The sequence below is a fragment of the Archocentrus centrarchus genome, chromosome 11 (genome assembly GCF_007364275.1).
Source record: "Archocentrus centrarchus isolate MPI-CPG fArcCen1 chromosome 11, fArcCen1, whole genome shotgun sequence".
NCBI lineage: Eukaryota > Metazoa > Chordata > Actinopteri > Cichliformes > Cichlidae > Archocentrus > Archocentrus centrarchus.
In genome coordinates this window covers 4,381,662-4,408,899 of record NC_044356.1, presented here as the reverse complement: position 1 = coordinate 4,408,899, position 27,238 = coordinate 4,381,662, and the positions used below count along the sequence as shown (strand labels likewise).

Genomic DNA, 27,238 nt, shown 5'->3' with positions numbered 1-27,238 from the left:
TAGCCTACCTCCGGTCGGAGAGGCCCGGGCAGGGGGTGGAGGTAGCCTTTGTCACTGCTAGATCTAGAGTTGCTCCCAGGAAGCAGCAATCGATCCCGCGTCTAGAACTATGTGCGGCCTTGACAGGAGCCCAAGTGGCCCAGCTCCTCAAGACTGAGCTCACGTTCCCTGTACAACGAGTGGTACTGTGGACGGACTCGACCACAGTCCTAACCTGGCTTCAGTCAGAGTCGTGCAGGTACAAGGTGTTCGTCGGCACACGTGTGGCCGAAATTCAGGATCTCACGAAGGGAGACACGTGGAGGTATGTAGAGTCGGCCTCCAACCCTGCTGATGATATAACCCGTGGGAAACCTCTTCCCACCCTAACACCCGAGAGTCGGTGGGCTCGGGGGCCGGGGTTTCTGGGGAGTAGCCCGGATGTATGGCCGGCAACTCCGCCTCTTCAGATTAGTGCAGAGGAATGCGAGGAACGCAAAAGAACGATTTTCTGCGGTCTTACTACCGGGGGGGGTCTCCTGCCTGAAGCAACCCAGTTCTCTACCTTCAGAGAGCTGCTCGCCACGGCTATTCAGAGCCTCCACGGGGCGGCCTTGACCAGCGCCACGGCTGAGGATTACCACCAAGCTCAGCAATCCTTGCTACATCAGGTGCAGCTGGATTGCTTCCCCACGGATTACGCCCAACTGCAAGCCGGTAAGCCGGTTGCTAAGAACAGCCGCCTGATTACCCTGGCCCCTGAATTTGAAACTGGTGACCAGCTCATCCGGGTAGGGGGTCGTCTTCGCCACAGTAGTCAGCTAGAGCCAGATGCGGTGCATCCAGTTGTACTGGATGCCAAACATCCGATCACCCGTTTGCTGATCCAGGACTATGACCAACGATTGCATCATCCAGGACCGGAGCGAGTCTTCGCTGAGATTCGTCGTAAATATTGGATCCCAGGAGGCAGGGAGGCCATCCGGCATCTCCAACGGAAGTGCTCTGAGTGTCAGAAATGGAGGGCCAAGCCACAAGTCCCTAGAATGGCTGACCTGCCCCCCTCGAGACTTCGCTTGTATCAGCCGGCCTTCTACTCTACAGGAGTTGATTGCTTCGGGCCCTACTTGGTGAAGATCGGTAGGAGGACTGAGAAGCGCTGGGGGGTTCTGTTTAAATGCCTGACCACCAGGGCGGTACATATTGATCTGCTCTCGCACCTGGATACAGACGCCTTCCTGATGGCATTAAGACGTTTCATAGCCAGAAGAGGCAAACCTTTCGAGCTACTCTCCGACCAAGGAACCAATTTTAGAGGGAGCAATCGAGAACTGCAGGAGGCTTTCATGGCCCTCGCACCAGACCTCCAGACCCAGCTGGGCCCTCAGCAGATACGGTGGAGGTTCAACCCGCCTAATGCACCCCACTTCGGGGGCTGCTGGGAACGTGAGATACGATCTGTGAAGCAAGCGCTTCAAGTAACCCTGGGAGCCCAGTCGGTCACTGAAGAGGTATTGAGGACTCTGTTAGTGGAGATTGAAGGAATCCTTAACTCCAAACCCTTAGGCTACACTTCAACAGACATCGCAGACCCAGACCCGGTCACACCTAATACCTTGTTAGTCGGACGTCGGGACGCTTCGCTCCCGCAGGTGGTGTACCCTTCCTCAGAGCGCCTGAGTAGTAAACGTTGGCGCCATAGCCAGCTGCTGGTCGATCATTTCTGGAAACATTTTATCAGTTTCTATCTGCCTGGTCTTCAAGTCCGGCAGAAGTGGAATACAGAGAATCCAAACTTGCAGCCTGGCAAGACGGTTCTCGTTGTGGATCCTCAATTCCCACGTGCCCTGTGGCCGGTGGGTAAAGTAATCGGTGTCACGCCTGGACGTGATGGGAAAGTGCGGTCAGCGGAAGTGAGGGTGGGGGATAAGACCTACACTCGCCCTGTTGCCCGGCTCATCCAGCTCCCAGCTATCCCGGAATAGATATTACCCTTTGACAAGGAGAACGGTGGAGGCCTTTTTTTTTTGGATGTACAGATTTCCTTCCGAAATCTGGGGGCGGCTGTAAAAAAGGCTGTTCTGGGGGAGATTCAGCACGGGAAGTATCAGGAGACCTGGCTCGCTCTCTTCCTGCTGACGGCGGAGGGATTGAGAGCCGCCTGCGCATGAGCTACACAGGACGCGGTAGTTCAGCTGCGCCGGCTACGAGCGGAACGGGTGAAGAATATCGACTGTCAACCCAGAGGGAGATTGGTGCAGCGGCCAGTGGACTGTGTGCGTCTATTTCAAGTAAGGACTGGGGTTGGGAGTAATAGCTTAAGATGGTGTAGCATCTACGCCCTGGACTGCCGTGATGTTGCTAACTGCTAGCCCAAGGAGCGCGTTATTTCCGGCGCAGCATGTTAAGGTTGTATTGTATTATATTGTGTTGTATAGTATTGTTATCTGTTAGACTGGGCTGGTGGCTGGTTTAGAGGGGTAATTATACGGAGATTCCCTACGTTTTATGTGATCGCGAGACGCACCCGTGCCGCGCATTAATCAGAGTAATTAGCAGAGTGAATGCCACTCCGAGTGCGACTGTAAGCGGTCATGTTTGTGTTCACTTCAGAGACCAGCAGAGGGTGCCACTGGATCGTTGTAAAGAGTATACCTACTAGTTATGTGCATTATATGTTAAGTCTGGGGAGTAAGGTTATTTACTGAGCTATGGTTGCTGTGTTAAACCTGTTACATATGTGATTTGTTATGTTTAGATTGTAAGGCTGCGGGGTGTACTCACATGTGCATTTGTTATGATGTAATTTTCATATAGTTAAACCTGTTTTGGTGGTTCTTGTTGCAGACCACACAAATACCCACACACCTGCACCCCCGCAGACCCATACTACTGACCCTATGCGACCACAACCTGGTGGAGCTAAGAACAGCTGTAACTGTCTTGGTGGTGGAAATAAAGCAAAATAAAGCGAGCAAGACATCCGTGTGGTTCTGACCGATCACCTGCTGCGGGTCCCAATTCAATAATCTGGCATTAGTAGTGTAGAGGAGGCAGACTGCCCCAACAGAGCTGATATAATATCCTTAACTAAATCATCTGTAAATTGGACCTTATGACGCTCAAGTATATCTCTTACAACACCAGTGGGAACTGAGGCAGAGTTGAGTAAATAATTAAGTTCCTGTAAAAACTCATCAACTGCAATACCTGGCACTTGTACCAAAAACTCCAGCTGTAATAAAGCTGTGGCTAGTTGCTGCTCAGTGTGGTCTTTAGGTAGCCTTTTTCCCTCTTGTGTGTCAAACGTGTCCACTTCCACACACTGAGCACCTTCTACACATTGATCCTCCTCCTGGAAATCAGATATTTCTGGAAATGAAGGTGTAGCTAAACGAGTGCTTTTTACAACACCTGGAATAAAATCCTCAAGTGTGTGTGGGGTGTCATGGCGACTTTTGTGAGACTTAAAAGTACCATAAATGCATGTTTGGAAACTACAACCATTAAACATACATTTTACATTTTCGTGTTTTTTTAAATGTGTGTTGATGTGACTAAAATATTCTATTTCGTTTGCCAAATTCTTACAATCACAAAGTTGACAGGTAAAAGTTGAGTGATTTTTTTGTGTTACATTTCTGTGTAGTCTACTTTGGTGGCAAATTAATGCATTCCATGTTTTAAATGTGCATGGACAAGAAAAGTATGTACATGGAAATCTAGCAGTGCGCCCAAAGTGAGGATGTTTAACTTTGTAGTGTCTTAGAAGTTCAGACCTACTTGATACTTCTACCCGGCACCCCTTACACTGCCACTGTGGAGAGAGAGAAAAACAATGAAGAATCATTAAAGGCTTGTTGTTGTTACAAATTAACATTGTTCTCAAAAAGAGGCTAAACTAAAGTTTAATCTAAGGTGGTGTTTACCTTTCTTCTTTAATAAACAGAACAAAACTAGTTAAAATGTGCGTTAATGATAGCTAATTGAGTCACAAACCAGTATAAATCCATTTGTTTTCCTATTCATTAAAGAAAATTATTGTGTTTGACTTTTTTAAAACCAGCTACTCATACGTACCATACACTACAGAGCCTTTGAAACAGGCAAGCTTGCCATTCATTGCATTATTCTAGCAGAGCACCTGGAACAAAAAAATATTTGCACTTATTTATTCTATAGGAAATTAAAAGAGGGCGCAATCTACCATGTGTTAATCGTTCATCTTCATGCGACAAGAGCACACCGTGATGGGCCAGAGCGAGCACGTGTGGGTGCAACCTCCACGGTGGGAAAAAAGTCCCAGTATGGCATATTTAAAGTGCTGGTATAGTAATGGTGATTACCAACCAACTTAAAGCACTGCTTAAATTCAGATACAACTGATTTACACACACACAAGGTGGGTCAAAGCAGGGCGGAATGATAAAAGTGAATTAGGCATTCTTGAAATTAATTGTGAGGCGCCATGTAACGCTAATATAGAGTCTAGCCATAGCCTAGCTTACATGCTAACGCTAACGAATAAACGTGTGGTGGGGTGCACCACACCACACGTTTATTCGTTAGCGTGTGGTGTGGTGGGGTGCACCTTTCGCTGTAAACACAGCATCGACTTTAATAGTCTACATACTATAAACTATAAAATTAAAACAATGAAAAAAACAAGACTCACCTTGCCTCCTTAAAGCTCCAAGCAGCACTGATAAAATCGGGCCTTCTTCTTCTGCAGTATAATTGCTTTTCCCGGGCAAAGGATTGGGAGGGGTAATTTAGTATCAAAAAAGTAGGAGGAGCTTTTCCATACATTGCAACTATTTCATGTAATGTGGTCATGATTGAAACATGTCCATCTAACAACAAGACTATTTACAAGGATGTTTCATGATTGAATCATGTTTAGGGAAACAGCACAATAAAAACATAATACTTTAACATAAATTTGTTTTACAAAATGAACAACCCCCCTTTTCCCATTTTTTCAGTGTAACTTTTAATAAATGTTTAATGTTGTGTAAGTGTGTATAATGACTAATTCAAGGGAACTGCAGAAAAAGCATTTACATTTTACACCCTTTATATTTTAGTCGACTAAATCGACTGTAGATTTAGTCGACTATATTCTTATGATAATTTGTTGACTAAAACTAGACTAAAACTAAAACTATTCAGATGACATTTAATTGTTTTCTTCTTTGGTGCAGTTGATGAAGCTGTATTATTTATTGTTTTTGAATTTTTATGCTTAAATAGCTTTTTGCTGATTTTAGCTTTGGTTTTTGGTGGTCTGGGAGCAGGCACCGACTCTATGGGGATGGGGTTTTGGGGGGATGGCAGGAGGAGAGAAGCTGCAGAGAGGCGTGTAAGACTGCAACTCTGCTTCCTGGTCTCAACCCTGGGTAGTCAGTTTTTAGGAGGGTTAATAAATTTGGCCAGATTTCTAGAAATGAGAGCTGCTCCATCCAAAGTGGGATGGATGCCGTCTCTCCTAACAAGACCAGGTTTTCCCCAGAAACTTTGCCAATTATCTATGAAGCCCACGTCATTTTTTGGACACCACTCAGACAGCCAGCGATTCAAGGAGAACATGCGGCTAAACATGTCGCTCCTGGTCTGAGTGGGGAGGGGCCCAGAGAAAACTACAGAATCCGACATTGTTTTGCAAAGTTACACACCGAGTCAATATTAATTTTAATGACCTCTGATTGGCGAAGGCAACTTGGAGAAGGCATTTGACCGCGTCCCTCGGGGTATCCTGTGGGAGGTCCTGTGGGAGTATGGGGTGTCTGGACCATTGTTATGGGCCATTCAGTCCCTGTACAACTGCAGTGAGAGCTTGGTCCATATAGATGGTAATATGTCAGACTCATTTCCTGTGGGTGTTGGACTCCGTCAGGGCTGCCCTTTGTCGCCGATTCTGTTCATAATTTCTATGGACAGGATTTTGAGGCGTAGCCATGTGGCGGAAGGCTTCTTCCTTGGTGGCTAAAGAATCTTGTCTCTGCTGATGATGCAGTCCTGCTGGCTTCATCAGGTGGTGGCCTCCAGCTCGCAGTGGAACGGTTCACAGCCAAGTGTGAAGCGGCTGGTATGAGAATCAACACCCCTAAGTCTGAGGCCATGGTCCTCAGCCAGAAAAAGGTGGAGTGCTAGCTTCAGCTCAGGAATGAATTCTTGCCCCAAGTGGAGAAGTTCAAGTATCTCAGGGTCTTGTTCATGAGTGACGGGAGAGCGTAATGGGAGATCAACAGAGGGATCGGGACCACGTGTGCTGTAATGTGGACTCTGCACTGGTCTGTCGTGGTGAAGAGGGAGATGAGCGGAAAAGCGAAGCTGTTGATTTACCGGTCGATCTATGTTCCTACCCTCACCTACGGTCATGAGCTTTGGGTAGTGTCCGAAAGAAGATTGCGAATACAACTGGCAGAAATGAGCTTCCTCCAAAGGGTGGCTGGCCACTCTCTTAGAGATAGGGTGAGGAGTGCGGCCATTCAGGAGGGGTGCTCTCAGACTAGAGCCACTGCTCCTCCACATCGAGAGGAACCAGTTGAGGTGGCTCAGACTAGGATCCCTCCTGGGCGCCTCTTGCGTGAGGTGTTCTGGGCAGACCCGGGGTAGACCCAGGATATGCTGGAGAGATCATATCTCTTGGCTGGCCTGTGTAAACATTGGGGTCCCTCTGGATGAGCTGGTGGAGGTGGCTGGGGAGAGGGTAGTCTGGCCCAGCCCCAGATAAGCAGAATAAAATAAATGGATGGAAGTTTGTACATAAATAACCATCTTCCACTTTTCAGGAATTTACAAAATAAGAGGATCTAACAGCAAATGGTATTGTGGTCTTGCAGATGAGCTGTCAAAACTCAGCCTCCAATGTAAGAAACTTAATGCAGTATATGTTTCACTGTACCACAAATGTTCCCCATAGTAGTTCTCCTTGTGTATGCGTAGGTTTTCTCCCACAGTTCAAAGACATGCAGTTACTGGGGTTAGACTAACTGGTGATTCTAAATGGTTGTCTGTCTCTGTGTTAGCCCTGCGACAGGCTGGCAACCTGTACAGGGTGTACCCTGCCTCTCACCCTAGCTGGGATAGACCACACAAGCGCACACACACACACACACACACACACACACACACACACACACACACACACACACACACACACACACACACACACACACACACACACACACACACAGAGGTCATTACCCCTAAACTCAGTCTGATCCTCAGATGTTTAGATCTGCTGTTTGTACAGCTGAGGTTCTGTATATAAACAGTAGGATTCTGTGGAAGGATCAATGTTTTCATTACTTAATAATTGTAAGCTCATTTTGAATTTGATGCAGCAACAGCTTTCAAAAATCCTGAGACAGTGAAGTTAAGAAATGTTGAAAAAGAAACAAAAAAAATCCTGTGGTATAAAATAAGCTTCTATAGAAGCTTCAAGAGGGTCACTTTGTGAAGACTAGGTGGGCAAATAGTTCAGTTTGTGTTTTCAGTGTAAATCTGCAGGCAGTTTGTGTGTTTTATCTTTTACACAAATGCAAATATAGTAAATTCAGATAAGACTGAAACCATGATTGTCAGGCTTTGATCTTCAGCCTGGTGCAGTAACGTATACTGCCTCCAGACAATCTCTTTTTCTGAGAAGACTTCAGTTATTTTAGTAAAGCAAAAGCAAACCACACAATTTACACATTTTACAACAAATTGATAAACTGGACTGACCTGCCGCTCACTGGAGCATCAGGAGATTAAAAATTTAAGAAAAGAGGCTCTGAACTGTTAAATGGTTCTTATACAGTGCTTTCCTACTCTGAGCACACAAAGTGCTTTATACCCACATCTTTCTGTGGCCAAGTTCTTTCTATCTAACATTCACACACATACTGTCCCCATGTGAACATGGGGTGGTTATAGCTCAGGAGGTAGAGCAGGTCACCTACTAATTGGAAGGTCAGCGCATGCCAATGTATCCTTGGGCAAGATACTTAACCCCAAGTTGCTCTCCGATGCAACCGTTGGAGTGTGAATGTGTGTGAATGTTAGATAATTAAAGCACTTAGCTTAGTTAATCATGGAAGTGCTAATATGAATGGGTGTGCATGGGTAAATGTGTTGTATAAGCGCTTTGAGTGCTCAGACTCAGATAAGAGCTAGTCCATCCAGTAAAAACTGAGTACACCCCTACTGTGTTTATTAAGAGGGTCAGCGGGAGCTGCTAATCAAATGGACTTGATTCACTGATCATCAGATAGTGTGAGCAAAATGAATCTCGAGGTCAGACAGTGCAAAAAATCCAGACTGTACAGACCTCAGTTAGCATGTTAAATGTGACAGTTTATGACAGCACAGTTAGAAGAAGACTGTTTGAAAGGATTATCAGGGGAAAGCCTGGACATGACCACACAGCTTAGGTCTGCAAAGCTGCATCTGAACAAACCACAGACTTCTGAAAATGTTTGGCCAAAATCACAGCGCTACATTTGTTTTACAGCCACAGGACCTGGGCACTTTGCAGTCCTCGAATTGGTCATGAAGTCCTCTGTATATTCCATATATTCTAGAATCATATGTGAGTCCATCTGTCTGAAAGCCAAAGCTCAGCCCAGACTGGCTTATGATACCGAGCACAGCATCAAATCTACAACAGAATGGCTGAAACAGTATGAAGGTGCTGCAGCCCAGACCTTCACCTGATTAGTGATGGGTCGGTTGCAAACGATCTGGCTCTTTTAAGTGAACGATGGGAGCTGGCTCCTGGTAGTGAGCTGTTTCTTTTTTCCTTAAGTTCATTTCTTTTTTTTTTTTTTTTGGTGGAAGCCGCACGTGATTGGTTAAGATGAATGGTATGAATGGTATATGATCATCTACACTGAGCGGGAGGGGAGGGTCCACGGACACACTGCACAGTGAGTAAACAAACACCAGGGAGGGAGGGGCTCCTGTAAAATGACAGTTTAGAGCTAAAGGAAGTTGTGCGTTACATAGAGGGTACACGTGGGAACGGTGAGAAAAATGAGTGACGGAAAACGTAGTAAAGACTGGACACATTTTAACCTTATACCTCCAAACATGTCGAAGCAGACACAGCGTACTTCAAAAGTGCTGCGTTTGCAGACTTCCGGCAACAAATACCGTAATATCACTACATGACTGTGAAGTGTAATTTCTGAGATTTCAGGAACCGTTTGAAGTTTTTCGATAGCTGCGGAGTTACGGTAAAAAGCCAGCTGATCAAGTTCCTTTGACCAGCTGACTCTGTGGTGAGATGCTCCGTCTTAATCAGCTGTTTGCGGCTTGTAAGGTCAGGAAACCTACAATTCAGCAGCGGTCGCCTGGCGTTAATAGATTATTCTGATAGACAGAGTGTAGACTGCAAATTTTAAATTTAATATCAAGCAGGCTCCACAAACAACCTGCACAGGCATATATGAATTGTTCATCCCTCAGTGCAATTAGAAGAACAAAACAGGGCAGGTCATCAGGCAGGAGAAACAGGATCAACTCCTCAAAGGCCCTTTGTGTTTCTGATTTTCAATCTTTTGTTTTATAACCTGTATTTGGAGCACTCGATTATATGTTGAATATATGAAGAAACATTTGATATAGGCCTAATGTGTGTTTTTACATTAGTAATTCATTTTACACCTTTTTTTAATTAAAATCTAAGGAGTTAATTGGGAGCCGAAAGAGACGGCTCTCTGAAAAGAGGCGAATTCCCATCACTACACCTGATTGAAATGCAGCACTGCGACATTATTCGAGCTGTGAATGAACAGATACCCACAATCCTTCACAATCCACAATGAACTGAAGCAGTGTTGTAATGAAAAAGGGCAAAAATTCCTCCACAATAATGCGACAGACTGATAAAGTCATACGGGAAACAAATGTTTCAGGTTATTGCTGCTAAAGGTGGTTCTACAAACTTGGTGTGCTTTGTTTTTCACACAGATGCATGAAGTCTGAACTGGATGCATTTAAAGGAAATTTGAACTGTTGTTTCAAAACCTCTGCTCACACTATATTTCTGGCTGACATTTTGACACACTATGGGTGTCATGACCTCTAGTGTGACCAGATTGGCTCAAGGGACAGCCAGAAAAAAAAAAAAAAAACAGGAAGTGATTGCACATGCAGATATTTCTCAAACGCAGCGGAAACTGCAGAAATACTCAAAGTGGTTCATTAAATGTAACTGAATGGAGCTTCAAACTCTGCACTTATTCCAAAGAACTTAACAGCACTCTTCACCCAAAGATCTTCTGAAGTCTGTAGAAACCAGCAGCAAAAAATATTCAGGATTATACACAAAAAATGTCCACCAAGAAAAAATTATCAAGAAATAAGAAATTATTTTGAGTAGTTTAAAAATGTGGATCAGTGAGTTACATTCTCTGCTTTAAAAAATGAAATGGTCTGCAATAATTAGGTTATTTATTATAGTTTAGCAGGCTGACAGTCTGAAATTATTATATCTATGTTTTGACATAGATATGAACATTTGCAGGTATAGTTATGATCTTTAAACATTGGTCTTTGGACTTTGTTGTAATCCTCGTTGTAGTCCTCAGTTCTTCCTTTTTTAATTTGTTTCTTTTTCAGTGTCTGCTGTCTGGGTGACTTTTTTTCCATTTACTTCCTTCCTTATTTTGAGGCTTACTCTCTCATGTGGCTTTCAGTGTTTACTTCCCTCATCATGCTTTTATTGTCCATTAAAGTTCTTTGGTTTCCACCTACTGAAGTGCTTTATTTTGGACTGATCCAGACATTATTTACACACCATCAGTGATGTTGTTCTCTGTGGCCCTGTTCCTGCAGTGATGCAGCAGAGAAATGATTTCCTGATTGAACTCATAAAAAATTATTTTTTATATTTATTGTCATTAAAGTTTTACTTTTAAGTATTTAATATTGTAAATTTGCCACATCTTTGTCTTTATGTTCGTCTTGTTACTTCAGCTTGATTACATTCTGGTTATAATAAAATCTCCATCACTTTCATTTCTTTCTGTGTTTTATTACTTCAGAGAAGTGAGTTGCATCAGTAGCTCAGCCACATCTCTGTGGTCTTCTTAATTTTTCTCATTACTTTCTATTACTGGATGCTTGATCTGAGCCAAAGATGCAGCATTTCCTGGAAACAGCTGTGACCAGTCTGTGACAGAAGTCGAGGCTGCAGCTCAGTTTAAACCATGTCTACTCCAAATTTGGACATATATTTAAATCCGTGGGACTGCTCCAACATGTACAACAGTGCATGAATCCCTCTGCTGTAACAACACAAGGTCAATCAACCCATTTGGATAAATCTGATTGGCCGAATGTGCTGAAGAGGAAAGCAATCGCTCTAAAGTCCGATTAAGTTGTACGTGTGTGTGTGTGTGTGTGTGTGTGTGTGTGTGTGTGTGTGTGTGTGTGTGTGTGTGTGTGTGTGTGTGTGTGTGTGTGTGTGTGTGTGTGTTTGACAAACAGAGGCGAAGTGAGGGTGGGATTGTAAGAAAAAGAGAAGCAGCTATATGCAGAAAGGAAGACACATGACATAAGAAAGAGAGGAAGTCTGCGTGTGTGATGAACATGATTCAAACTAAACCACTTGAGAGAGCGACAGACAGATATCAGAGGCTGTGTCTTCATTTCTGCTTCTGACCTCTAAGACTGACGAGGCCCTCCTCAGCTCTGTGATATCACTTCAGTATCTGCAGGTAAGAAATCACAACTGTTTCTTGGTTAGATTTCTCAGAGTTAGCTGTTCCCACTAAGTGTTTGTGTGTGAATCACTACAAAGTTTAACAGTTTGTGTTTTGACCCCAAAGTCCTCTTTGAGGCCCAGACCTGATGCTCACTGCAGACTTTTCTTAATCAGAGAAGAGCTTGAGTTGCATGCATTTGATTGAAGTCATATCAGGGAGGTGGTTGTGGTTGAGAGTACACTAAAACGTTTGGTTAAGATAGGAAAAAAATCACCTTCAGAAAGAAGTTATGATAAAGACCACAACCCATAAAGAAAATGATTAAAAAAAATGTAATCATGCTTTTGATTCTGCAGTTTTTATAGGCAGAACATTTTTGATTAATGTATCCATTATTTTCATAACCACTTATCCAGCTGTCATTGGGGAGGAGGAGGAGGGATACACCCCGGACAGGTCGCCAGTCTATCACAGGAATAGACAGAGAACCATTCCCACTGACAGTCAATATGAAATTGTCAGTTAACACATGTCTGTGGACTGTGGGGGGGGTGCTAGAGTACTCTGAAGGGACTCAAGCATGACAAATGCTTCAAGAGGCAATAAGCTGAACTCAGTTCTGCTCAGTATTAATTTGATCTCTTTAGAAGCTCGTTGGCGCGGCCCTCTGTAACCAGCCTAGTTTCCCGTGTGACCCTTTGGGAAAAAGAATTGCCCACCCCTGCTGTAAACAGTGTGCCCATTTATTAAGTGCATTTTTTTTTTTTCATTTTTGGCCACAGCAGCTTTTATCAACAGTGGAGAGAGACAGGAAATGAGGGAAAGATATGCAGGCAAATTGGTGACGGGCCGGGACTCGAGCCCGCACCGCCTGCACTGCAACGTGGCATGTGCATGTGGTTGCCGGCTTCACCACTAAGCCACCCAGGTGCCCTATTAAGTGCATTTTAACATCTCTGGTGACTGACTCGCGTTTGAATCCAGCTCCAAATGGCCATTTGAGGAACTGCAGTTTTTAGCACTTCCATCATGATGGGGAAGACGCTGGTGTTTTAGACATAAGGAACAGAAACAGCAGTTATGTTTTCATGCACGTGGATTACCTCTTAGAAAATCTCATAGTTATTTTTTTTTTGTACATGTAGAGCACTATTCAGAAATACCACTAAAAAGAAGAAATGCCAGCTAAGATATATTGGGTCCATATATTGTATATGTGATCCTGACCCCAACAAACCACAGATTCAAGTTAAATTAATGTTATACAGTATGTTAAACTGAGATATTGAGCAACATGTTTTTGGTGTTTTTGCAAAGCTGTGAGCTGCTCAGAACAAAATCTGTTGGTGTGATAATGTCAAAACAGCTCAGCACAGGAAACACTAAATACTAAAATAATACTAAAATAATATTTTATCACCCTTTCAATCAGGTTTTCGGAAACTGCACAGTACTGTAACTGCTTCATTAAAAGTTCTCAACGACATTTATGAAGCACCGGATGCAAAAGAATACTGTGCTGCTCTTTATTTTTTATTGATCTATCAAAGGCCTTCGACACTGTTGACCATGGCATCCTATGCCAGAGGTTGTTGGAAATAGGTCTTTCAGATCAAGCAGTTGGTTGGTTTTCTAATGACCTTTCTGATCATAAGCAGTGTGTGCAGTTTAATGGTTCCTCTTCTGGATTTTTTAAATGTCACCAATGGAGTTCCGCAGGGTTCCGTCTTAGGACCTACATTATTTACCATTTATCTCAATGGTGTGGGACAAAATCTAAATGCGTCTACCCATTTTAAGCAGACGACACAATTATTTATCGCTGTGCTCGTACCATTGACAAGGTTTTTGAAAATTTGCAGTTGGCTTTTAACAGTATTCAGTCGCAGCTCTTTCAGCTCAGGTTGGTTTTAAACACAGAGAAAACCAAGGTCATGTTGTTCTCAAACAGAAAGAGGGTGCCAGCAGTTCTTCCCTCTCTTGTATCAATGCAGGGTACTATTATTGAAACCGTGACCTCTTATAAATACTTAGGTATTGTGACTGATAATAGTCTTTGCTTCAAGTCACATATTGACTATCTGTTAAAGAAACTGAGGCTGAAATTGGGGTTCTTGTACAGAAACAGACCATGTTTCCCTTTTGCTGCAAGGAAAAGACTTGTTGCTGCCACTTTTTTACCCCACCTGGACTATGGTGACATCATTTCTATGAATGCCCCTGTTCGTTCTCTCCGCCAGCTGGTCTCAGTTTATCACGGGGCATTAAGATTCATAACTGGTTGTAAACCCCTAACACACCACTGTACCTTACATTCACTGGTCAACTGGTCCTCATTGACCTCACGCAGGATGGTTCTTTGGTTTCATTTTATCTATAAATCTGTTTTTGGTTTAGTCCCTTCCTATTTATCAAACTACATGCTATGTAAACAAAGTAGTCACAATCTGCGTTCTCAGAAACTTATTATTGTTCCATCAGTTTGTACAGAGCTTGGAAAAAAGGCTTTCTCCTTTTCTGCTCCATCTTCATGGAACGACTACAGAAGGACCTGCAGCTCTCACAAATGATCTCACCCACTGACTTTAAACTACTTGTAAAGGATTTTGTTACATCATCACTGGGACCCTGTTCTTGTTTTGTATGACCATGTAAACATTTGGCATTTTATTTACTATTTATTGTATTATTTTATTGTTGTAAATTTAGTATGTTTTGGAAACAGGTCTCTCTTGCAAATGAGACACTGAGTCTCAATGGGATTACCTGTATAAATAAAGGTTAGAAGAAGAAGAAGAAATATTAAATAGCAAATATCTTTCCATTTAATTGCCTGTCTGGTTAAAAGTAGTAACCATACTGGCTTCAAACCTTATTTTTTCTTTTTAACCAGATGAGTTTCCAGTGCAGTGACACATGCGGCTCAGGGTGATGCAGAGCAGCTCACACAGCAGCCTGTGGCTTTCTGAGGTAGAGCAGGACTCAGATCTGAAAGGTTTTGTGGTGAGCTGCTGTTTAAAGAGCAGCAGCAGGCTCATGAAACAGTGCCATACTTTTGCACTTCCTTATAAAATAACCACAAATATGTCAAAAAACTCACATATTGTGATCAAATGTAGGTCACAATAGATGAGCAAATTTAAAACCAAAAGGAGGGACTATGACACGCAAGAAGTCCTTATTTAAAATGCTAAAAAAAAAAGACTCAAAGGCAACTCCACCAGCTTGCAGCACTCTGTATGATCACAGTGAGCTGATTTTATCAGAAATCAAAACAATTATCTTAAATGTATCCAAAGCAGGTGGGAGAAGTGATGGAGCCTGTCCCTGTGCAACAAATGAGTCTACTGCAGGGCAACCATTCACACTCACATCGCCAAAAAGCAATTCATTACACTGGTGTTATTTTTGTATTACTTCCCAACATGGAGGAGCTGTTGCATAATTATCAGTTAACAAAATAAGCTTCAGGCTGCACTGGAACACCGCCATCATAACAAGAAGCACTCTGAGAGCTCAAACCTCCACCCCCGCAGCTTCAAAGAATACAGTTATATTTTTATATATTGTTTTCTCATGTGTTTGAAGCGCAGTAAAAACCAGCTGAGGGCAGCACGACATTTGTTTACTTTGATTACACAAACATTATGTGGGAGCAGCTGATGGATAATAGGTGCTGATTTGTAAATAACTGGACATGAATAACTTGAGCTTATTATATAATATTATTCTACAGTATACATTCTCTCTCTCGGGTTCAACTTGACAGAAAGGCAGGTGTGAAATATAAAACTGAGGTCAAAGGTCAAACATGATATTTAGATTGCCCACGTGTCATTGCCTATATGCCTGTCCCACTGTGTTTTAAAGTTGTTGGCAGTAGAGAAAAGGCACCGAAATCTGTGGTTTCCTGATGAGACCACAAGTCTGCCTGTACTTAGTGTGATGGCAGCTCACGCTGCTAAAGCAGAAGCAGAATAAGTGATCAAACAACCGAGTAACCTTTCTGTCTCTGGACCCAAGCTGAACGCTTTGATAGTCGTCACGTGGCTGTGAGACACTTTTCCATGCAGAGTGAATTAAAACAAGAATAATGAGCATTACATATTCTCCACGATAAATGTAATGATGTGATTAATTTAGCTTTGCACATGTGAAATTTGCATCTTTGGGGAGATTTTTGTCTTAATTACTGTTTAAAACACTACAGCCTTGTGCCTGAAACTGAAGCAGTTTAATGGAAACAGGCATCATTCACTTCATCGGCTTCTGTAAACTGGGTGTTATCTATTAGCCAAAGTCCTCTCAGAGATGTCCTGCTGAGAGAAACAGCGGTATCATGGATATCATGGCACAATGAAAACAAAATCAGCTTAATTACTATAAATGAATAAAAAAGAAAAAGAAAAACCCTAAAGGTTTACAACAAGCAGAACAGATGACCTGTGATTTTCATTCCCAAACACTCATTACACAGGGTTTACTCTAACTATATGAAATCATTTTATTATCTAACCATAAATAAAAGCAGCATGTCCATGTAGCAAATGTAAGCAAAGTGAATCTGAAAGCCAAAAGAGGATTTTTCACTCCCGATGTTTGATCTTATTTCTGCAGTTTTGCACATAAATGATTCGATGCAGTCAGTTTCAGTCTGCAGTTTGTTTACTGTAGAGCTGCCTCTGTCTGCGTGTCAGAGAACGTAAACGTGAAGGAAACGACCTTCAGAGCTTTTTTCATCTCTTTCATTTGTGACGTCTGTGGCTGAGTGTTGTCTTTCATACTGATAAACCACATCAAATGTGTGTCACCTGGAAGAGGAAAGGTGTGATTTAAAAAAGTCAGAGGTCGTCACTCCGGCATGTGTCAGCAGCCTTTAAAAGGTTCTGGTGAGAGTGTTAATTTAAATAGAAATATAAGATACATATTTCACCTTTAACTGAAAGTGCTGCATTAAAACGATTGTGCTCCTTTCTGCTGAACCTCTGCAGAACATTTAAGACCTTAATGACTGAACATCACAGAACAGATGCTCAGTGGTGGTAAACACACCACAGCCACCAAAAAAGAAACACACACACACACACACACACACACACAAACACACACACACACACACACACACACACACACACACACACACACACACACACACACACACACACACACACACACACACACACACACGCGTATCTCAGTGGCTGGTAACAAAAACACTTCTCAAATTATGTGAATTCTAAAACTGCTGGTTGTGTCAGTTGTTAGTTGTCAAGATATGGAGCCAATGCAGGACACAAGCAGATGGAATAACAAAAGGTGTGCTCTTTCACTGAGGCTGATGCAGGCATTCAAAAAAATATGAAAAATGTAAAGCCACTGAAAATAAATCCAAACAGACACAAAGTCCACAACAAATGTCTTGACAAAAGACAGGCAAGACAGGAAGACATGAAATGAACTAACAAGAATGAACTAACTCAGGGGGGAACATGAAGTGGTAGGTCACGTAAAATCACAGAGTGGGGTCAGAGGATGCTGAGGGTCATAGTGCACAGAGGTCACCAACTTTCTGCAGAGGCAATCACTACAGACCTCCAACCTTCATGTGACCTTCAGATTAGCTTGAGCACAAGTCTTCAGTGACTGTGGTATGAGTGAGGACACAGCTATAAGCTGCAGGTCAACTGGTTAGCAGTCACAATAAAGTGGTTTCATGCATTACCTTCATTTGAACACTGCAAAGATGTCCAAAGAACGATGTCTGGGGAGCCGTCTGTATATCATATCGATCACTGGGACTTTCTCTGGTTTTGTTTCTATTTTCTTATCTATGGTTGCATGAGGCTGCGCAGCCACTGCAGTGCCGTGTTTATTTCCTCTTTGACTGCAGCAAATTTGCTTCTTTAAATAGCAGAAAACACCTTTGTGCTCGACGGTCAGTCTCTTTTGCTTTGAAGCTCATTACTATTTGCTTCCACTGGTAAGATTACTCTTTATTCATGAGATACTACCTCCTTGCACATATCTTACTTTGTCAGCTGAGCCTTTGTGGAGATCTGTGTCCTCTATGCTGCACTGCATAGCTTTGTGCTGGTTTTGGCCAACACAGTTTGATTGTTTTGTGTGTATTTTCACCACAGCTGAACTTATCTAAAGCAAACTTATCTAAACTGACTGGTCTTTAGGGATTCTATTCATTTATGAAAAAACTTAGGCAACCAGACCTTTTTTTCCTGGAGTCACTTCCAAACATGGGTGTTGTTGAAAAAAGTAACTGTGATACTTGTAAAAACTGTGCTGATATACCTGGAGTATCATGAAAATAATGATATGATCTTAATATCTAAGCCTCAATAGTTCCATTCTATAACCACTGCTAAAAACAATAATAGTAATAAAATGTTTTTTAGAGCTTGGATGAGGGAACAGCGAACAAACCGTGATCTCAACACCTCAGACAGCTACCAATGGTAACATAAGGTTGCAGTAGTGTTTTTATGTAGGAAGTTGTCTGTAGGTCGCATCCTACTTCAAAGGCTTAGGTCGGCAGAAACAGTCCCACCGTGGTACCATTTCTGGATTTTTGAGTATGTCACATGATTTTTTTTTCTTGCACGTGATGTTAAATATGCTGGTTTAAGTACTGTTGCATAAGAACAACAGAGTTTGCAAAACCTCATTGCTTTAGTGCACATACTGTACAGACCAGCTTCTAGTAATTAACCAATAACTTTCAGGAAGGAAATAAAGTATGCTTCTGAAACATTTCACTTACAGATGAATAATGGACTTTGGAAAACAAGTGACATATTTTATATGGTTGTGCAGATATTCTGTACTATGGAGCAAATGAAACTGGCCAGTGCTGAACATTTCCTTCTAACAGGCAGAAGGTAATCTGCAAGCTGTCACATTTGACATGTGGCTCATATTCTGCTTTTATAAAACATTACAATTGTGCATGCTCATATTAATCAGAACAGAGTCTTATTCCAGCTAACAGCTCTGAGTTTGTTAACCCTGAGATGAGGGAAACTCTGGGTTTCTGTTCCATATTTAACTTACAGTAAACTCTGAGTCAGTGACTGGGGTAACAGAGCCAGAGCTTGGTGGCAGGATTTCTTCAACAAACTGAGTTTTTTGTTGACTCCTCCCTTCCCGCTGCACCCGAAACAGCTGACTGACATTTCCTCAATGATAAAGCTGCTCGCAAAGTTCAGATCAGAGCAAATGTGAAGAAGTTTACACTGAAATCCTGATTAGAAGTTAATTTTTTACTTTTCGTTTTTAACGTGAAGTTACCGATTTAAGAATGGAGACAGTGATTACATCATCAACTTATTATCAGCTCAGCTATAAGCTCAGAATAAAATCTACAGTCTCCATTTTTAACTGTGTGACTTTGGACAGTAATGCAGCTGTGAGACCCTCACAGAGGTTCCTTGCACTGAAATAGAACACTCAGAGTTGGTGACCTCAGAGTTCCTCAACTCAAAATGCATTTTTCAACTCAGAGGCGAGTTCCCGGCATACAGATTATATCGACGCACAATGTCCAAATTAGGGGCCGCATCCTGCGAAGGACCCGGCCCACGTCTTTCGCAGCCCACGAACACCACAAAGGCCGGAAGTGAGCGGCTAGCCTTCATATCAGCTGCCCTCACCTCTGCGTAGCTCATGTCGCCTAGCAACCGTGAGTGTGAAGCACAGCTGTGTAAAAGCAGCTGTTAAACAGAGAACGAACTTTTTCTCCTTTTTGTGGTTTAATTTTAAGTCTTTAATTCAAAATAAGCTGTTAAAACAAGCATAACACATTTCAGCATCAAGGAATACAGCTGAGCTAATGATTAATTTCCAACTATAACAAGTGAGACATTAATGTTGAATAAAACTATCCAGTTATGATGCTTAACTTTAATTTCAGGAGTTTGCTTATCACAGGAGCACTTCCACCCTTCGTTGGTCTGTGTAGTAGACTGGTGGGAAAATAAACAACATTTTGAAGTTTAAGCTCATGTATATTGATTCATTCATCAACTAAACTTAAATTAATATTTATCATGTCAAATATTGAAATGCCATTAAAATGCGATTAATTTCGATTAATTAATTACAAAGCTTGTAATTAATTCGATTAATTTTTTTAATCGAGTCCCACCCCTAATATATATATATATATATATATATATATATATATATATATATATATATATATATATATATATGCTTCAATAAACTTTTATTTTAATACAAAGTCAAGTAATATGACTCTTGTGTTTTCTTCCTCACTCTCTGTGAGATCAGGAGTTACACAATAAGTGACATGCCTGAAATTTTGCCCCTTTTCTATTTCTCTCTTTTCCAGCCACACAATGCTTCCCGATACCTCTCTGCCCACACTCCAGTCTTCTAAGGATGACCAGGCAACTATGGTGGACATTGATGGCATCATGGACAACGTCAGCATTATCCTCTACACACTGACCGTCGTGCTCGGCATCACTGGAAACTCCATCGTGATCTGGGTGGCTGGATTCAAACTTAAGGTGGAAATAAGAGTGAATAATATGTTTCAGCTCAGTGAGAACTGTTAGAAATATTGCCAAAATTCAGTTTAATAGTTTACGTTTCCCTACAAGAGAGCTTCAGTAAAGACAGTTTTGGGTAATTTAGATACATGAAGGAAATGTCACTTTTTCACAGGTTACAGGGAGTCACCAAAGCCATTTTTCTAACCATTGCAGGGAGCTCTGAAAATGCCATGTGTAATTTTCCTGTGCACAGGGATTGCATATAAATGGAAGACACCAATATACTCATGTATACTTTTTATGCTAAAGATGGTTTTTTATGTAAGATGGTTTAAAGAGGGGCTTATTGATGAAAAATAATGGAAATGTTTATCAACTACACTGCTTACAAATTAGATCAGGTAAAGTTATTTATCTACTCTGTTTATACCGAGATGTCAGGTTTAGATAAATACTAATATCTAAAGTAAACAGCATTAGCTGGTAGGCTATTTGGCTTTTAAACTGTAGTGTGGCTGTTTACAGGTGAGGCATCGCTGGACTCAGAGTCCTGATTTTTAAATTAATATTTAATCGCATTATAGATTACAATATGCAGTGCCAGTCAAAAGTTTGAGCAGACTCACATATGAATGGTTGAGTGTGTCCAAACCTTTGACTGGAACAGTATATTTTTTTGTGATTGTAAATCAATAATATCTGCAGCTGGAAAGCTCTTAGCAAGTTAGAAAAGCAATTTGACAAATTACTCACGCTGTCGTGCAAGTAGAACAACCCGAGCCTCATACACAGCGCTCCTGATTCCTTGTCTTTGACTTGGAAGAACTTCTGCCTTCAAGACACAAAACTCCGAGACTGTCATGTCAGGATATTTGGCCTTCGATACATGGCCACAAACAACATTATTGTAAGCAACCAGTGACTTATACGCCCATAATTTCTCTCTGGTGTATTCGCTTGGTTTCTCCACCAAATACACGTATATATCCGCCCACTGGGTACTGGGCCACTTGCTAACGTACCACAGGGATTGGAGCCGGCTGACGATGGGCAAAGTTAATTTTTGCAGGTAGTTTTCACGATCTTTCATTGATAATCCCTTCTCGTAGACTGAAATGTTATTGAAGTCCATCATAACTCTGTTTCCAAAATGCGCACATCGCTGCCTACGTCATCATTGTTTACAAACAGTAAAAGGGTCTATTCAGAGCTATTTATTCTACCCTGCTGGACAGAAGTAGTAATGGGTGGCTCCTGGGCTCAAGGCCAACAAATCCCTACTTGGAGGCCTGACAGGGTGGCTGTGGTTAGAGGAGGGCAGGTACTAGTGCCCTCCTCTAATGTGCAACTGATAATGGCCATTCAGCGGTCTGATCCCATTGGAATGCTTCATGTAATAATGATAATAATAAATTTCATTTCCTTTGCCTTCCTGTTCTCATTGTTGTTTTATTTTATTTCTCTGCAGCCAAAAGTCACCCATGTGTGGCTGGTGAATCTGGCGATAGCAGACCTGATCTTCTGCTTCACACGAGTATTGTCTCTCACTAAGAAGCTCTTCTTTGACCACTGGCCTTTTGGCCTCTTTCTCTGCAAGTTCAACGGCTTCTTCAAATACGCCAACATGTTCTGCTCTGTCTTCCTGCTGGCTGTCATCAGTCTGGATCGAGTGCTCTGCATCTGGCAGCCTGTCCTCACAAAGCGCCAACGCACCATATGGGCAGCGAGGTTGGTGGCGGCGTGCATCTGGATTGCAGCGATCCTCTTCAGCATTCCCTACTTCATCCACCGCCAAGTCTACTTTAACAAGAAGAACCTGAGTAAGTGTTCTGTGGACCCGAAGGAGAAGGAGGAGGGCTACAACAGCACCAAAGTTGCTCTCTACTCCATCCGCTTCCTGTGTGGCTTCATAATTCCCTTCATAGTCATTCTCGTCTGTTACATCCTGGCTGGCCTGGGCATCCGACGTACCCGTCTGTCAGGGAAGTCCCGCCCCCTGCGTATACTAGCCAGTTTGGTCATTGCCTTCTTCCTGTGCTGGGCACCTTACCACTGCCTCCTATTGGTGAAAATGGTGGACAATAAAAATGCAGTAGTGAAAATCTGGTACCCTGTAGCAAAAGGTGTTGCCTACTTTAACAGCTGCGTGAACCCACTGTTGTACTTCTGCATGGGGCTAGAAGTGAGGGGGCGGTTCAGACAGAGTCTGATGGGCGTTTATAGAAGAGCTCTGGCAGATGATGTCGAAGGACAGACAACTCAGTCCAATGATCGCTCTTTGGATGAAAGCTCCGGGTTGAAGCACAGCACTGTTGTGGTGGCAGGAAGGAGCCAGACAACAATGGATGTAGATGACGTTTAAGTTTTTCCCACTGATCCTGATTCTTAGATGAACATTCATGTTTCAACCTATGAATAGCACAATATCATACTATCATTATTAAATGACAGTACAAGATCCAGTATTTCAGAGCAAAACAGTAGTTCTCAGGGTATAATAATGATAAACATTCACCTATGACTGGATCAACAGAGGCTCAACAAAAAAGGAGCTCTGAAAACCCACTGCTGGGTTCATTAATCATAAGAGAGGGTGAGGACAAAATGAATAAATTAGATCTCAAACTGGCATTTCTCCATCATATCAAATTACTATGATATTACGGTATAATTAGCCCCAACAACCCACAGCTAACAAATCAAATTTAACCAGATTAAGTTTATGTGGAATAAATAAGTAAAAAAATGAAACTGAGAACTCAAACTTGAAAAATACAAATTTTACATACGTATATATATATACATGTTTATTTCTGCTGTAAAGTTGGTGGTCTGTATAGAGTGTTGTGGCCACTGCAAGAACTGCAGTTTTTTTTTTTTTTTTTTGGCATTTCATTGTTTGGACATGTTGGTTTGTACACAATAATATTCTGTTTATGTGGATCTTTTATTTAAAAGGGCATATTTGTTTGTTTCTTTTTTACTGACAGCAAAGTCAAAGCAAAGAGCCCATAGTTATCTGCTGATGTGTATAGTGCTTGTTAATATTCTGTAACTTTTCATGGGAAGGTAGAAAAAAAAAAAAGCCAACAGCATCATGGGAAAGAGTGGTGAGTGTTACTGGGAAATGGTTTCTATCAGTAAAGTGAGGGAAAGATATGAAAGATAAAGATCTAAATTCATCTTAATTCTCTGTCAATCTAAATGCCAAAACTCTTTTAGTCTTTATTTAGTTATGATCAAGATCATACAGTTGTGCTGGGAATGTTTTAAAACATAATTCTTCAAGTTTTTGGTCCAACATAACAACATAACATATACTCTAATCATAAATACCTTTATTGCATGGTGTCTCCATGTGGTCTTCTGAATAAGGGTGTCACAGTTTCACATGTTCTGTAAATTTTATTGAATATGTATTTAATTAAAAAGTTTTTTTTAAAAGGATTTTGTGTGTGTGTGTGTGTGTGTGTGTGTGTGTGTGTGTGTGTGTGTGTGTGTGTGTGTGTGTGTGTGTGTGTTTGAAAATGCTCCCAGCTGCATTACTGCAGATTAAAAATGGACCTTTAAAAATGGTGACTTTGTACTTGATTTGTGGATTTAAAACAGCTGAAGTTGGAAATAAAGTCCTGGCACACTCCTCTGTTCACTCGAGGTTTTAAACCACTGACCACATTGTTTCCTTCTCAAAACAGCATTTATTTCCAGGAAGTGCATCTGAAAAATTCCACAATATGAGCAAGTCATAATGGAAATATTAATCTTAAAAGAGCTTTTGCACAGTAGAGAGAATTTGTTGTTCATACACTGAAAATTAATTACATTTCATTTGTTCATATGATTCAAAATGTCCTTTAAACAGTTCTGAGTTGTGTTTTTGTGTGATTGAAGTCACAGAAGAAAAGTGGAAGTGTAAAAAGACTGCAGGGGGGATAAAAAGGCAGCAGAGGAAAGTGAGACCATTAAAAAGAAAGCCAGTAAAAACTTCAGTCACTCTGTCAGAGGTCATTTTGAAGGTTAGATGGAAGCTGTACAGCTTGGTTTGTGGTTTTTGTTTCGAACCATCGGTGTGTGTGTCTGTTACATCAGAGTGAGCTGAGACAAACATTATGAATCTGAGCACTTAGCAACCAGCTCATGAAACACAGCTCAGAAGAATGCATTGTGTAAGCTACTTACACATCACTTGGATACCTCTGTGTACAATATGATATTTTATCTAGAACTCACTGTTCCTTATGTTTCTGACATTTCTACCATAAAATGTCATAAAACCTGCAAAGATGTGCACAGTTTTTTCTTTTTAAATAACATTTAAATATGATATGACTTTGTAAGTAGTGCTGTCCCTGGGATAAACTGTGAGTTCGAAGAGTGTGATTGTGCAAAGGTCTACAACATGTTTATGTTATAGCATAACTGAGTCTATATTGAACTGAAAAATAAAACTCAGTTCTTCTATATTTTATTTTTATGATAAACTGCTCAGCCACCAATTTCAGTCCTTCCAGTACTCAGTGTAAACACAGGAAGCAGAGGGCCACATTTTGCAGGCAGCACATATGTGAAAGCTGTTAGTGGAGGGAGATATTTCCCTCTAACACAGAGCAGCAGAGTCACAGACCTCGAATCAGCTTTCCTTAACTTTGGCCACAGTGAAGCTAACAGGCACAGAGAAAAACAGCACCGTTCAGCTTGGAAACTCATTACTTTTCATTATATTTTATGGCTTTGTTAAACTGACCAGTATCTGGGTTCTTGTTTGGGGATCCGTGGGTCAGGTCATGATGTGACATGAACATAGATTAAGACTGTAATACTTTAACATCTGACTTTGTTCTTTGGCTTTTTTCATTATGACTAGAAGATGTTTTCAGGCTCCTCTAAGGTGTTGAACCCTGTGGGAGTTTTGGAAGGAGGTACAATGTCCCCTTGTGCAAGTGAAAACATTTATTTGTCGCTTCTTTCAGTTACATTTCTTAATGAACAGGCTCGTACTCTTAAACTGAAAGAAAGTGGCACATTTCAGTGTGATTCAAGTAAATCTCTAAATGAGCCACTTGGCATTTTGTCTTTGCCCAACTTCCTCGATAGTGACACGCAGCCCTACACACACTGACTAAACCGGAACAAAACAAAGTATTTAACCTACAAACAGAACTTCATATAAGAAGTGAAAATGTGAGATGAAATAGAAAACAAAGGAAAGAGGATGTGATCTGATTATTTCTGCAAAACAGTCATTCAGAAGAAGCTTTCACAAGAATAACATGATGTACATTATTACAATGTTCCCACTTTTGATACTCATTGGCTGCTACAGTCATCGAAGAAAACATTAAAGACAAGAACTCATACAGTATGTTACAGTGCTTGATGTCTTCTTATTATATATACACATGTACATGTACACACCGCCACCTGGGCATGAAATTGTAGATTACAGTTTCTAAACACACAAGGAACACACACAGCCACAGTTCCTATGTGTAACTAAGAATAAAATTATATGAATTATGAAGTTTAATTGTAAAGTGATTTGGAAAATGTATATTGATGCCAGTATCTGAATTTGGGGTGAATGCAGTGATTTAAGTTGGTTCAATTATGTTTTTGAGAAGAATTCAGAAAATGTTTTACTTCTGTTTATTAACAAATCCTTGACTATATGTTGGGATTTTAGCAGCAATTTAAAGCTGGATCAGAGCACAATTTTGTCTGAAGACACAGAAATGTGTATAAACATGCTTGTTTATTCTTGACATTTTTGCAATTACTTATTGTCAGCAAATTAGACATGTGACCTTCCCAACTCCAAAAAGCTTACAATGAGCCAGCTAAACAACATCACCTGGTTATAAGCTAACATTATGCTAGCTAATGTTGGGCTCGAGTGTCCTAAAAATCACACTTTTCCTCTGATAAATGGTTTGATTACATTCTCACATCATATCAGAGTTTATTCGCTCAGTATCCAGCAAAGTTACAACCCCTTCAAAGACAGTTTCACTAATGTTGGCTAACAGAGCAGCCGGCAGCAGCAAAAGCTGCAGTCTTACAGCTTACAGATGGAAAAGTTCATGTAGAATCTGCTGGAGAAGATGTTTTCCTCCAAAAATGACCACTGTAAAACCTAAAAAACAAAAACAAAACCCTCCCTTCTCTCTGTAACATTAAAAGATTAATCATCCATTTATTAATGCCACAGAGGGTATTTATACATTCTAGATATATCTGTATTTCAAAATTGTAGATTTATATTCAGACTGAAAAGAAGATTATGAGAAGTTTGCTTCAATGCTTGTAACTGCCCACACAAGAAATCACACACACGCACACACCTGCGTTTGCACAGTAACATTGGCTTCCTGTGCGGTGCCCACAGTGGTTTCATCACATCGAGTTATGACAGGCTGAGTTCCTCAGATGCTGTTGAGTTAAAGAAAGGCTTCCACCTGGGCCAAAAATCCCCTTTGGCTCAGACACGCTGAAACAAGTCACCTGCTTCCCCAAACTGTGTTTTATTGTGTCTAACATGTTCATCGGTGTTATGGACAGTAAATCTCTGTCTGTGTGCTCATTATTACATTCAGGAGGCAGGAAGGAAGAAGAAGGTGAAAAGGAGGAACTGTGAACTTGTCATCTGAGTTAGCAAATTAATGAATGAACAAAAGGCTCACTTGAATGAGTAAATCATCAGTATCTCATGAGTTCCTAGAGTTACACCCTTTTCTTTGGATGAACTTATAGAAGTCTATGGCACTGATGCCTTAATTTTAAAAGTAAGTCATGGCTATCTGCCAAATAAATGCAGAAAGTGAATAAATGCCAAGTAAAAATATAAATTAAAGTAAGCAGCATTACATCCTTTCATCAAGTACATATTTGCATCATTGTATCACAGATTTATGTGACTCTTATCCCAAGCAATGCAATGTATACATTTTCAAAATTCCCCCTTCTTTAAGAACCTTTAACTCCTAATAAGCACACAGGCGTGCGTGCATCTGGGTAGGCACATCATAAACA

At 41.3% G+C, this 27,238-nt stretch overlaps 1 protein-coding gene across 1 annotated transcript; it reads left to right on the top strand.

Annotated features, from left to right (window-relative positions):
* The first annotated feature begins 11,578 nt into the window (after positions 1-11,578).
* On the top strand, positions 11,579-22,993 carry LOC115788563 (C3a anaphylatoxin chemotactic receptor-like). Its single transcript, XM_030741634.1, has 3 exons — positions 11,579-11,690; positions 20,044-20,224; positions 21,678-22,993. The coding sequence occupies exons 2-3, from the start codon at positions 20,051-20,053 to the stop codon at positions 22,569-22,571; spliced, it is 1,068 nt and encodes a 355-aa protein (XP_030597494.1). The 5' UTR covers positions 11,579-11,690; positions 20,044-20,050; the 3' UTR covers positions 22,572-22,993.
* The last annotated feature ends 4,245 nt before the right edge of the window (positions 22,994-27,238 follow it).

Excerpts from the sequence above, each read along its gene's own strand:
- LOC115788563 (XM_030741634.1), top strand. The coding sequence starts at position 20,051 with ATGCTTCCCGATACCTCTCTGCCCACACTCCAGTCTTCTAAGGATGAC. Across the intron at positions 20,225-21,677 it reads TGGCTGGATTCAAACTTAAG|CCAAAAGTCACCCATGTGTG; the intron begins GTGGAAATAAGA and ends ATTTCTCTGCAG.